The 13344-nt window shown below is 43.0% G+C and overlaps 1 protein-coding gene and 1 long non-coding RNA gene across 3 annotated transcripts in view; one reads left to right on the plus strand and one right to left on the minus strand.

The window, feature by feature from the left end:
- PLPPR4 (phospholipid phosphatase related 4) overlaps positions 1–2187 on the minus strand; it is a 28313-nt gene extending 26126 nt beyond the window's left edge. For both annotated transcript variants that reach the window (XM_067300872.1, XM_067300871.1), the window contains exon 1: positions 2038–2187. In XM_067300872.1, coding sequence (XP_067156973.1) covers positions 2038–2115 — 78 coding nt within the window. In that variant the 5' untranslated portion in view covers positions 2116–2187. The remainder of the gene's footprint in view (positions 1–2037) is intronic.
- The window catches only part of LOC136992550 (uncharacterized), a 54722-nt gene that overhangs the window by 2316 nt on the left and 39062 nt on the right, over positions 1–13344 (plus strand). The window contains exon 2 of the long non-coding RNA XR_010884862.1: positions 604–784. This is a non-coding gene — a long non-coding RNA (uncharacterized lncRNA). The remainder of the gene's footprint in view (positions 1–603; positions 785–13344) is intronic.

The raw sequence follows: 13344 nt of genomic DNA on the forward strand, positions 1-13344 counted from the left end.
ACTTTCCTCATCAATGTATGGTGTCAGGTGTATTGCACTCAGTTTTTCCTCTTGATGTTGTTTTAACTTGTATAGAATACCTAAATGTACAGTAGCCCAAGGGGGGCATAACTCCACAGTTCAATAAATTAGGGCTTGCTCCTGGGGGAGAAGGGCTTAGATTCTGGACTCTGCTCATGTGAATGAATAATATAGAAGTCCTAAAAGTTCACTGGGAGACCTTAGGACTGTGACTCCCTCTCAGTGCAGCTGGGTGCTGAAGAGGCTCTGCAGTGCTGATCTCCACCTCTTTTTAGATCTAGCTGTAAATGGTTTACCAAAGATCTCAAAGAGACCACATCAGAGTGGAGAACTTGCATGCTTCATGTGCAAACAGCACACAAAGCTCAGTCTAATTTCTTCATCACTTGTAGAATCATTTGTCTTATTCCTTGTAACAGCTACAGGGAGCTTCTAGGGGAACTATAAGTATGGAATTAATATTACATAAGACAACTCTTGAAGAGCAGGCACACATTTTGTGCTGCTGCTCTGTAATTCACTCATCTTGCTGCAGGCCAAATCACAGCCCACGGAACAGCCCCGTTCTCTTGTGTCTTGCAGGATCTCTACAGCAGCCCCCTGCGTGAGAAATTCACCCAAGCTGAGCAAGGCCCAGTGAACTCTTTTCTGTTTGGATTCTGAAAGCATGAAAGATGGCCCAGAAAGTGAGGAAGGCTCATGAGACCCTAGCTTTTTTAAGGGCTTCTCCAAGCTTGATCTCTCCCTCCTGTACAAAGCTAACGTAAGTTATATGGCATAGCAAGATCCTTCCATCAAAGGGCTTTTCTTAAGTGGGCCTAGTTACATGGATAGGATATATGCCTGGTACCTCCATAGAAACAACCTCTGCAAAGCTTTCCACTAGGTACTATTTATTTTGAGCTAGTGCCTAACCATGTCCTGGTAACTACTGAGAGCTCAGGGGACAGAAAGACCCCACTGTTACCTAAAATCCCATCTTGACATGACCCCTTCTGCATCCCAGAGAACCACCAAAGTGCTTCAAACAGACCTGAAAGATAAGACTTTTTCCTTATAATTTCCCCATTTTCATATTTTTCATATTTTTATATTTTATACATTTTAAATATTGTAGATAATTGTATATTCTTATTTAGCCTGCCAGTCATAATTAACTCTTATATCATATTTTACCATTAAAGCTCTTCACAATATTTTCACACTATGTCTCTGAGGTAAGTTATATAGTGCTTCAAAGTGCCTCAGTTACTTCCCTGAGTGGGGTCATCTGAAACACTTTGCCCATCCATAAAAGGTAGTTACCTCACACTGCTGTGTCATTAGACAGGAAACTGGTGTGATGTGAATTTGAAGCTTGAACTGTGTCTCATGACCTCACGATCTGCTAGAAGTATGTAAACGGCTGGGCTTCCCAAGGAGGCTGAATGCCTCCAAGTGACACACCGAGCAGCGGGCGTCTCTGCAACTCCACCTGCTACCATCTGAGCAGCCATAGTAGGTTTTGCTATTTAAGACCTGCTGAGAACCTCATTCCGTTTTCAAAACAGACATTTTTAGCTCTATTGGAGGAAGCACATAATCCAGGGGTCAATTAAAATGTACCACTGATTACCATTTTGGAAGCATTTCTGTTTTGCTAAGCATTCCCTTACGAATGTGATTTATATTCTACCAAAAAATGTAATTTGCCCAAAGCCTGTCGTGAAACATGCCTTCCCCTTGAGAGGATACTGTGTACGTTGCATGATTTAGTTCATTTTCCGAGTAACTCTCAGAAATAATTCCCACCTGAAAAGACGGCAAAGGAGAGGTGAATTTATGCCGGCTGCTAATAGCACTGGTGGGCTTCGACACTGCTTTCGGGAAATGGCAGAGCAGCGCCTAGGGAGGTTGCATCAGACGCTGCCGGAGCGCGCCCGGTCTCCGCGCGGCAGCGGCGCTTGCCGGGGCGCGGCGCCCCCGCGCCCGGCCCCGCCGCCCCCCGCCGCCCGGCCCGCCGGGGCGGCCACTCACCTCCACGAAGTAGAAGCAGGGCAGGAGGGTGACGCTGTCCTTGGTCACTTTGCCCTTCTGCCGCTCCTTCGCGGACATGCTGGCTGCCGCCGGGGGCTGCGGGCGGCGGCCGCGGGGCAGCGCGCTCCGCCGGCGCTCACAGCCGCGGCGCCTCCTCCGCCCGCCGCGATGGCTCCCGCCGCCGCCGCCGCGCGGAGCCCCGCGCCGCCCCGCTCGCGCGTCCCCTGCGCCGGCGGCCGCGGCCCGCCTCGCGCCGTGCGCGGGCCTGACGTCAGGGAAGCCGCTCGGCGGGCAGGGGGAAGGGGCCCGGCTGCGGCGGGCGGGGTGCGGGGGGCGCCGCCGGCCGCCTTAACCCCTTCGCTCCCGCGCCCGGGGGAAGCGCCGCGGCGCAGGAGCGCGGGGGAGGCGGCGGGGCGGGGCGCCGGCCAGGTAAGGGGAAGGCGGGCGAGGCGCGGCGGGCGGGCGAGGGGCGCCCAGCCCGCCGGGAGGCACCTGTCACGGGCGAGAGCCCCGCCCCGCCGCTTCCCGCGCTGCTCCCTGAGAGGCTTCGGCCCCTCAGAGCGCGCCTGCGGAGGGACGGCGGCTCCGCGCTGTGCTCCCGCCGCCCGAGCTCAGCCCCGCGGCCGGCAGCGGCGGCCGCCCGGCCCCGGCCCGCGCAGCCGCGATGCCCCCGCCCGCCCGCGCGGGGCCTGAGGCGCGCGCCGCCCATTGGGGAGCGGAGTTCAAATCCTAACGGTCCGCCGAGGTAACGCTCGCGAGCCACGCGCTGAGGCGGGCCTGAGGGGATGGGACTGGACGGGCCTTAGCGGTCTCGTGGGGCCGGGTCGGCGGTCTGCAGTTAGCAATTATTCTGCCAAAACCCACCATGAGTTTCTTCTTCCTTTTTTTTTTTTTTTTTTGTGAAAAAAATTTTTTTAAAGTACATCAGATATGACAGTGCACTGCTGGATCATGTAGATGGCTAGGCATCTGGCACCAGGTTAGTCTTCAGGAAGTTTCTCTTAAAGGGTTGAATATGAGCTTGTTCCTGGTGGAGAGAGCAGGTAATTTGCAGGCTTTTTTACATCTCTCATCTCTAGTTGTAATTGCTTGGGCTTCCTCTGTTAGAGTGGGCTATAATTCATCAGTGCATTCAGTAGAAAAAGAACATTTTAGAAGTTGCTTAGGCAGAATTTGAATTAATTATCCTTGTTGGCTGCAGTATCATAAATGCTTGTGTTCCCAAAACCAAACCCTCTAGAGTGTGTTGCATACAACACAGCTGATTCTGTGTCAGGCCTGGAGTCCAAGTATGAATTGCAGTTCATTTTACTCAATAAACCTCTCTGTACCAGCCGTGTGCACCTAGCAAAGCTTTATGCTGGGAAGGTGCTTATTTGCTCTGGTGATAGAGGTGATGGTGGCAGGATCACCTAAATACCTTCTTTGAAATGGAGAAGAGAGCTTCCAGGGACGTATTGGGGTAAGGTGGAGAGTAGTGATGGGGGAAAATTGTTCACAGGGTTTTATACACAAGGGAGTCTTCGGCAGTGGTGAAACCAGTGGAGCCAGTAAACTGAAGGAAGTGAAGAGTGCTGAAAGTGCTTGCAAATCCTTCCAAAGCAATAACTGTATGTGATTGCTGAAGGGGTCCATTCTAAGCATCAACAGGTTTAGATCAGAAAGGTCCCTTACAAAGGTCAGGCAGTATGTGAGGACCTGAAAGCAAACCAGAGTTGTTCCTCTTTAGGTCACTCAGTTAGTGGAGGAAAAAAAAATCAGCAGTAAACCCAAGAACTTTAAATTTACTTTTCTCAGACTGAGAGGAAGCTTGGCTGCAGCAAGCAATCAACAAATGTCCACATATAGGCCTGAGAAACCTGAAAAAGATTCCTGCAGGCATGGGGGGGGGGGGAAGATGTAGAGAACTGACATAAGAGGAATTTAGGGCTGTTTTCTTTTTTCAGGGAAATCTTTCTCCGAAACAGAATATGTAGTGGAATGGCACTGGGAATAGCATTCTTGTATGGCCAACATCTTTGTTTGGACATACTCTTTTTGAGCTCAAATTGCTAGTAACAGCTGATCCTGGCCTCAGCTCCAGAGGGTGTGGTGTGTCGGGGACCAAGGGAAGAGCAGAGCTCTTCTGTTCCATGTGCAATATGGAGGCATGTGATTTCTTTAATCCCTGAAGGATCTTGTGCAATTTCTGCTAATATCTTAAAAAGAACAGAATTAATGTGAACAATTGTCTCCATGGTGAAATGTTATTTTGAGATCCTATTTATGGATCTAAGCTTGCAGTCTTTTCTCAGGCAAGCTCCCATTGATGTCAATGAGACAGTAACCTGGAAAAGGCCTGCAGGAGCTCTCTATATGGGATAGCATTTTCATTCTTTTGTGACACATTTGTAATGTCTGTACAGGTTATCTTGTCCCTGTAAACGTAGCCTTGTGTTGTGGTGTATAGCTTTAATGTTTTAGGAAAGAAGCGTGACTCAAGCAGTCATAGTTTATCTCCTGTTCCTCCTGCTTCTGGGGAATAGGACTCCTGATGGTCCATGGTATTTTGGCTGCTGTAGCGAGTGTGTTATAGCAATGGAGTGAAGGTTCTCTCCAGGCCTTCTTTTTTCCAGCTGTTCCCATCTCCTTTACACACAGAGGGAGTGCCAAGTCCATGCTCTGCACTAAGCAGATATGCAAAGACATTTCATAATAAGAGGATAAAAGCAAAAATGTACTCGTCATTCTGTGTGCCTGCAGGCAGGTATGGAAGGCAAATCTATAATCTGACTCCAAATCACTGAAAAAGAGTTTTCAGAGCTGCGACACATTGATGGTGTTTCCACACCAACACACAGTCTTGTCCTAGACCTGTGAGGAAATAGTTAAGGGGTTCTGCTGACTCGCTGATGCAGGGGTCTCATTGCAATACCTCTGTAAAAGGGAGGCCGGGTGGCTCTGGGCTGAGCAGGTGGTGAGGAGGTTTTCTGGGAGTAGAGGAGCTGTGAGCAGAGGAGTTTTGTGGCTGGTTGTCAGACCCAAATTCCAGGAAATGATTCTGGGCCGTGTGTGGGTGGCTGTTAGTGGTTTCTACTCATTAGTGGTCTAGCCTTTAAGTAAAAAAGTCCTTTTTGTTAGCTTTGCTGTTGGATTACTCCAAGTAAAACTGCAAAAGTTGAGGAAGTGCAGCTAGATTTTGCTACTGCCAAACATTTAATGGTTAATGGGGAGAGTGGTTAATGAACGATGCCACTCAGAGTTGCATTTACTGTATATGTCTCGCTTGTTCTGAAGTCATGAGACTGGCTTGAGAATCATGAACACAAACCATTAAAAATGACTTGAGAGTGCTTTGCTTGCTTCCCAGTTTCACAGGTAGATTGCTGCACTCTGGAAGACTAGGGAGGGTTAGAGTGCTTCTCTGGTGAAGCAAACTGAGAAACTCACATGGTAGTGTTACTTCAAAAGTTGGCAAAAATCTATTATTAATTATATTTTATTAAAGTAGCACCTAAAGACCAATTAAGCATGCAGCTGTGCTTTTTAGGTACAGTAGAACACAGAGCAGTAGCTACTCCTTGATCTGCAAGCTCTCACTATAAATAGATGGTGGTTGCTGGGTGGTGGGAAGGATACAATGCATGCTGTGTGAGTGATTTAAGGGCAGGAGGAGTCGTGTTAGTGTTCTGGTTTTGCTTCTCACTATTTTGTGAGTTTACTGGTAGAGGGAGTGAGGAAGGGGGTGATATATGATATAGCTGAAGTGAAGCAATTGTGGAAAAAATGTATGTTGTGTATGTATTAAGGGTGAAGGTATGGTGGGGAGATGAAGAGAATTAGCCAGTCAGCATGGGACAGGGATAAGCCATGTGACACTTCGGAAAGCTGCACTGTGGCAACTGAGGTAGGCTGAAAGGGAATGGCCTGTGTCCTTACTATTGAGCTCTGTTAGCCTCCTGGACTAGTGGCTGCCTGCAGATCATCTGTTGGGTCTGGTCCCTGGATTGTGCAATTCCTGAACCACTCTTTGGAACTGTGAAAGACTGTGCTAGGTGACCTGGGCCAAAATCCTGCCAAGGATCTTTTAACAATACAAATGATTGCTTTTCAATGTTCAGGAACATTTGCTGATGCCTTTTAGTTTACTGGTATAGATGTTGCACGCAGGTGTAAAGGGACTAACTAGCTTTGCCTGCCTCTGCAGCTATTTTCATGTACTAGATTTTTATGTTTTTTTTTCCTTTTACCTGTGTGTTGTACAGGAAGAAGCCTCTGGTCTTTAATGCTGCTAGAATTTCCTCATATGGTAGAAAGTCTCATCCCCAATACTTTCCCCTTGTTGAGTTACCATCTTTGTTGCTTCTTCTGTTGCTTCCAGAAGCTAGGGATCTCACCTTGCTCCTTTTTTCTGTCCTTGACAGATCTTGACAACAACTTCTGTCCTTTGTCTAGTCAAGTAGAGGGAGAAAAGGAACAGCAATGCCTGGGTCCCAGAGTGTGGCAGGTCTGCCTTGCACCAGTCAAAGGTGGTATTGATGGACAAGTATGGCCCTGGCTAGGCTGCATTTCCCACCCTTCTCACTGTGCTTTCATGTGTTCTCTGTTGAGACTCAGATACAGCAACCACTTTCTCAAGAATAAGTAACTAAGGTACAGCTATGGTGTCGCTTAATCATTTCACCCTTGATGGCAACATATTCTGAGCTCATGGCTTACACAGCAGAGCCTTTGGTGGGTGGAGTTTGACTGACTTCTGTAGAGATAATTCTGTGCTATGTATGTCTCTTCATCTTATAGTATCCAGGCAGGGCTGCAGTCATTTGACCCTTGTCCTGAAATAACATAATGGAGTAAAAGTATCTCTTCTCTGCCTTTCAGGACTGGTGCTTAGATTCCTGTGTGTCCCTTTTCAAGCACATGAATGTTGATGGAAAAAATCCCTTACTGAGTGGAATGATATGGCTTTTGGACTACGGGATTCATCTATATATTAACACCTGGAAATATACAAGTCCTCCAAAGCTCTTTTGACAGGATAGTTACTAGAAATCATGGGATTGATTGGTGTTTATATAAAGGCTTTTTGGATTGCTCTAGAAGTATAAGCAGCCTTCAGATGGGAATAACATACATTTATATGCATATTAAAATCCCTTAACATTGACAGAACACTGTGAAATGGCCTTTGTGTAAGTGAATATCTCATTCATACAGCCTTCTAAAAGAAAGTGTGTTGGTGGTCAAAAATTCAGAATGTGCCCCCTGTCCATTTCGGTTAAGATAGTCTTACAAGTAACTGTGGTGATGCATGACTTATGAATGCCTATTATCTGTGTGCAGGATGGTCATATGTACAGTGTCAGAACCAATGGTGACAGCTTTTTTTACACACCTTCAATTAATCTATAACAGTAAAGTGTCATGGAAACATGTTAGCATGAAGCATAAAACTATATATGCTCTGCTGCAGCAAAAACAATTGAGTTCATGGAAAAATTAAAAGTACCCTAAGAAAATGGGGAACTAGAAAATAAAAGTCCTAGATGTGGAGAATAGGCCTCTCCTGACTCATCTGGAATAAGTTTTTTAGGAGGAGTGATTTATTCTGGCCTCAACAGAAAGGAAAATGAGTGATGAGTGGGTGACCCTGGAGATTCCAAGCTGATTTTTAAGAGCTCAAGTGGACACAAAACCTTGCCCCTGCTAAAGAAGTATTATTGATGGAGCTTCTTCAGTTAAAGCACCTTTCCTTCTACTTGTCAGACAGAGAGCAGTTGCCTCAGTTATTAGAAACACGATTTGAAATTATTTACCCTTATAGTCTAGCATGCTGGCAAAGGTGCATTGTATAAAATAAGACTGTAGATTATCATCTCTTTATCCAGGTGCTCTCTGGACCAAAGTCTTTTATCCCCAGGCTTTGATAAGCTCTGAACACAGACAATGGAAATGGTTTTACTGCTTCCATAGGAACAGAAAGCACATTGCATAAGCAGGGACCTGTGCTATATCACTGAATAAATCTCCTCGCAAAAGTATGATGAAATAGTTCGGGGAAGAACTGGAATCACCTGAGAGACAGAGGGTCTGTGCATGTGCAGACCCACTGACCAGACAATGGCATTGAGCAATTTGTAGCAGTCGGAGGTTTCGCCAGAAGTTTCAGTAGCAGCTACAGTTGCCGCTACTGTTGCTTGGTAGCCTAAGGAAACCTGCTTTCCCCTGGTCTCCACAGAATTCCCCTGCACACAGTCCATTTTGTGGGGCTGTGTGCAGGGATCAGGGTTGGCTCTTTCATGTTATATAGATGGAATTTTTTGTTTTGTTTTGTCTGCTGAGTGTGGAAGAGATGATGTGAGCTCATCGTACTAAAACAGTAATTCTCTTCTGGAGAAAGAGTGGCATATGGGAATTGGGCACTGTGGTGTGGAACTGACAGATGATTTTTGTTCTGCTTTGCTTGCCATATCAGGATTCAGAAATGCAGCAATGTATATATGTATCTTTTCAGTGCCCCAGGAAATATCTGGTTGGGGGAATTTGCTCTGTGTATTGAATTCAGATGTTACTCCAGAAGTGAATCTGCCCTGAGCAAATGAGAGGACGTTGCTTATTTTACAGTTATCCATTTAAAAGGTCTTTGTGGTTATAAAACAGGAATTTTAAAAAATATTTCATCAAGAGGCTTTCTAATCTTTGGTGCAACTATTTTAATGTAGTCTGTTACTTAGATGAAACAAAATGGTGGCTCCCAGGACAAAATCCATGCCAGACAACAGGACAAAATATTTTCTGGCATTCTAACAAGGTAACCTTCCTCTAAACCTGCTGGAAGTCATCAAGGGAAAAAATGATAGGAGGATATATGAAAATTGGATAGCTGAATGATATCAAGGGTGTTCCTTTAATTATTAATGTTTGCATTAGCTTTTAGCAAGTGCATGATTTTTCTTTGCTTAGTTTTTCATATTAGGGCAAAATTTTCCTCTTTAACCCATCTGTAGTTCCCTTGTGAGAAGCACAGACTGCTCTTGAATAGATGGCATGTGACAGCACTGGGAGTTATGTAGTGGAACAAGTTCAAAGCATACAAAGAAGATCCACAGTGCAGATGGGAAAGTTAAATTCTGCTTTACCTTTGCAATTGCATCAATCAATTGTTTATCTTCTGTGCTTAATAATCTCCTGTTGCTATAAAGCTCTGTTTTTTAATGCCCTTTCTTTGGTTCCTAGATGTAGGTCACAGCTTTAAAGTAGCATATGACTGTGAATGATTCTTGTCTTCCATGTTGCATTTTACACTGCAATGTTTGGTCAAGAATCTGAATGTTGCATGTCTTGCATGAGTCATGCTAGGGTCATTCTTCTAAGTCTGTGGCTTTAAATACCACCTGCAAACACATCTATATATAGTCTTTTGCAAACATCTGCTTGTGCTTTCTGGCTGTGGGTCAGTTCTGGTTTGGAAGCCATGTGGTTGTGGAAGCATAATGCTGAACTATGGTTCATATGAATTCCTTGTTAACCCCTCTTAGCCTGATCTTAAATCTGGTTTATATGGCTTTTGGTGAAGCTGGCTCATGGATGGCTTGTGTGGAATATGGAAAAGGGAGTTTATATACAACATACCAGATATGCTTTTAATGTGATTCAGATAATGGTATATCCTTAGTTACTTGCATATGTCTGGATTTAAGATCTTTGTTACAGGCATGAAGGCATGAAAATGTCAGAATTTGAAAATCTGGGACATCAATACCATTTAAAGCAACTTTGTGTAGAAACCGGTAGGCCACAAATCCAGATGTTTATGCAGTGACCCTCTGCTATAGATATTTTGCATGTATCTGGACAAGTTAGTTATAACCAGCTAATTAAATATCATGTATTTGGTGCATTAGCTGGGGCAGAGGTTGAGCAAGGAAATTGTAACTATGCAATTAACAGTAGTACCCGTTGGTCTAAATCAAAATGCAGAAATCTCAGCACAAATCCCATTTACCTGCAGTCTGTATTAAACACCATGTCAGAAGAGTGCTGATATACATCTGAAATTTTGAGGAGTACTGCTACTATAGCCACTTGATCCTGATTCAGTCCTTTCTGACCACTGCACATTTAAATTAATCCTGCCATTTCCAAGACTTTCATGTCATACTTTTCCAGCTTGAATAACTTCCCTTTCAAAAATGTTTTTCTTAAAGTAGTATGCATAACCACAATATTATTCAGTACATTTAATGAAAAATGTATGCTTCAAATTCTGTGAACAAGACAGACTGCGTACATGGCTTTGAGAGGGAAACTTAGCAAGTGAATGGTAAAAACATAAGATGGTAGCTTATTCATAGGAGGTAACAGAACAAGTGTCTAAAATACTGAAATGTGTATTTTCAGAGTGTTCTTAGATGTTATGAATTTACAGGAGAGAAAAATCTTTTATTTTTGCCAATACTGAATTCCAACAATAATTTTTCCATGAGAACATCCATTATTTTGGAAGTATGGAATTACAGTGCTGTTGATTGTCAGGGGCATGAATCAGGTGGCCTCAAGACTGAAGGAAACTCCTACCCTCCACCATTAAATGCTGATTTTTCACTGTTAGTTATTAAATGCATGTCAATAGAACCTACCGTATATGTATGTATGCATATAAATATGTATATATATATATGAACTTATGAGGTCTATAAGGCTTAGATACAAAGTAAGAGTGGAATGACAGCATGTCATATAGAAGTGACTGCAATTCCACAATAGCACTCAGTACTTATTAGTATTAATTTTTACTGTATAGCACCAGAGAACTCTATCACCAAGCTAATAGAAAAGGGAAAACCATGAAATGTTTTTATTTTATTAGTTGTTTATTATTATTTTCCATTGGACATATTTTGTATATTATTATTTATTTTTTATGAAATGGTTGTATTTCATTATTTTCCCCTGGACATATTTTCCATGAAAAAAATTCTACCTCAGCAGGCAGCAGAAAAACTCATTAACAATATATGCTACGCAGAAATAGCTACAAAATGAAAATATAACTCACTGCCACTGCATGAGAACCAGTCTATCATTTATTAGACTAAAAGTAAAACAATCAATCAGTGAATAAGTTGAGTTGAAATAGCTTGATTGTAAAAACTAGTTGAATATTCTCTGAGGGAACATCCTTTATAAAGCAAATACTTGGGCAAAAGTATAAAACACTATATACATTAATTTTGTATCTTGGTTATGTAATGTGAGGCTGAAGAGCAATCAGTTGGCTTTCAATCCTTTTTTTAGTCATGCTTAGAATGCTGTTAAAATCAGTTGTTACTAAATTACATGTGGAAAAGTTTATTACCAGAGGGAATGTAGGCACAAGCAGTCAACAGGTGTTCACCATAAAAAAAGGATCAGTTATTAAGTAATTATTCATTACTCTCAGCCTACTGAAGTCAACTTGAAGTGAGAGGCTGTAGAGACTCATACACTGGGCATGCTTTCCATCCATGTTAAGTAGAGAACTTTGGCATTTCATGTTCAGTATCAGGGTTTTTATGATTATTCATCTAAAATACTGATTTAGCTTATCACGGTAAATGATCATGTCATAATTTAACGTATTTATCCTAAAAATATTCCTATTTTGTAGCTGAGAAACTGAAATATGAAAGTCAAAGACCAAAGACCTTAACAAGACTTTAGCTTTGCTGGAATGGCTCTTTTGGTTAGAAGTACCTGTCATAGTTTTGCCAGAAAGAGCTTAGTATCAATTCAGTGATATTGACAGAAAAATTCTCTTTATGGCTTCTCATTTGGAGAATAGGAATGCATTATTCTAGTGATGAGACTTTTTTCCAGTATAAAACACAACTGCCCTTAAGGCTTCTGAAGTAAAAAATCTTGCTCTTTCCTCGTCATAGTTGCAGAAGCAAACTTTGTAAGCTGTGCTGTGGCAATCTGTCTCAAGTGGAACTGAGAGCTGAACTAGAATCTTCTGAGTCTTGCCAGCATGTTAAACCACTGTACCAAACTTCCATTTCTTCCTGTGCCAAAAGCTAGGGCAAAGAATAATAAAACAGAGTGAATGAATTAGCTTAATAACTGAAGGAAAATTATCATAAGTAATCTTGACTAATAATGGGGAGATATCCATCATGTAAGAAGAGGGTGATTTGTCTTGGTGCAGTTCTTCATTTCTCCTGAGTGGAATATTTTAAACATATACAAGCCATTACAACTTTTCACTGAGTTTTAGGGATTGTAATTGTTAGGTGTAACTTGCACAAAAAATTGAGATGTGTGTTTGTCACTTGAGTAATGTGGGCCATATTCTGCTTACTGCTTCTACTGTATGTGCTTGAGAGTTAAATAGGTGCCATTTTCTATAATTGCACTTATTCAATAACTTGTTTTTAAAAAACTATTGAATTACTAACAATTAGTTCCTTTACAGTAAATAGACTGCTTTAATAAATAGGTATTTCTACACATACTTGGGAGCATATGCATATTAGGATATATAATTTCCAAGTTGTCAACTCTACATCTAAATTCAGTCTCTGTTTTCTAGAACATACCTACAAAAGTCTGCTCTTACTGCTGATTTTTCAGATAGCATTTGGGAGTAGGCAGTTATTGCTGATGGTCCCAGATTCAGCCCCCACAGATAACTGTGCTGCTGCTGGTTATGTTTGCAGAATGTGTAGAAAATACAAGATGGTTTTGCAATGGGACAAGCAGAAATGAAGGCTGTGTATCTGCTTGATCTGTGTTGCTCACTGCGCAGTGTAGCAGTGAGTTCTTGCTCTGTATGGCTGCTCCAGTAATCATCAATGGACAGGATAAAAAGAAGTGGGGAGGATCAGGGAATTAGACATATCTAATGACTTAATGAATGCTTTTGGCATCATGTTCTTCCATTTAGCACCTGGCTTTCCCTAAGTGGTTGTTCCTTAATTTGATACAGTCTAGGAAGGAAATGGGCACATATAACTTTGGGGAGATTAGGGCTAAAAGTGTTATCTAACATAAGCTGAAGTAGCCTGAACTGTACCTCTGCTTTGTTGCCTGCAACAATTCTCTGTGGAAGGATTCAGCAATGCTGAATAGCTCAACTCATCATCATTTCATCGAGTTGTAAATTTTGCCTGAGTGGAAGGGTGGAAGGCAAATTCTGTTGATAATAGCCATAGCTTCTGCAGGCCTCTGCCTGCCCTGTTCTCTCTGTGTTGTGGGCTGGCTGGTGGAGAGTTCTTCTACTGACCTTATATCTCTGCAGTGTGTCCCTTAGCTTACTGACATTTCTCCAAAGAGACATCTGACATCTTT

The sequence above is a fragment of the Apteryx mantelli genome, chromosome 8 (genome assembly GCF_036417845.1).
Source record: "Apteryx mantelli isolate bAptMan1 chromosome 8, bAptMan1.hap1, whole genome shotgun sequence".
Lineage (NCBI taxonomy): Eukaryota > Metazoa > Chordata > Aves > Apterygiformes > Apterygidae > Apteryx > Apteryx mantelli.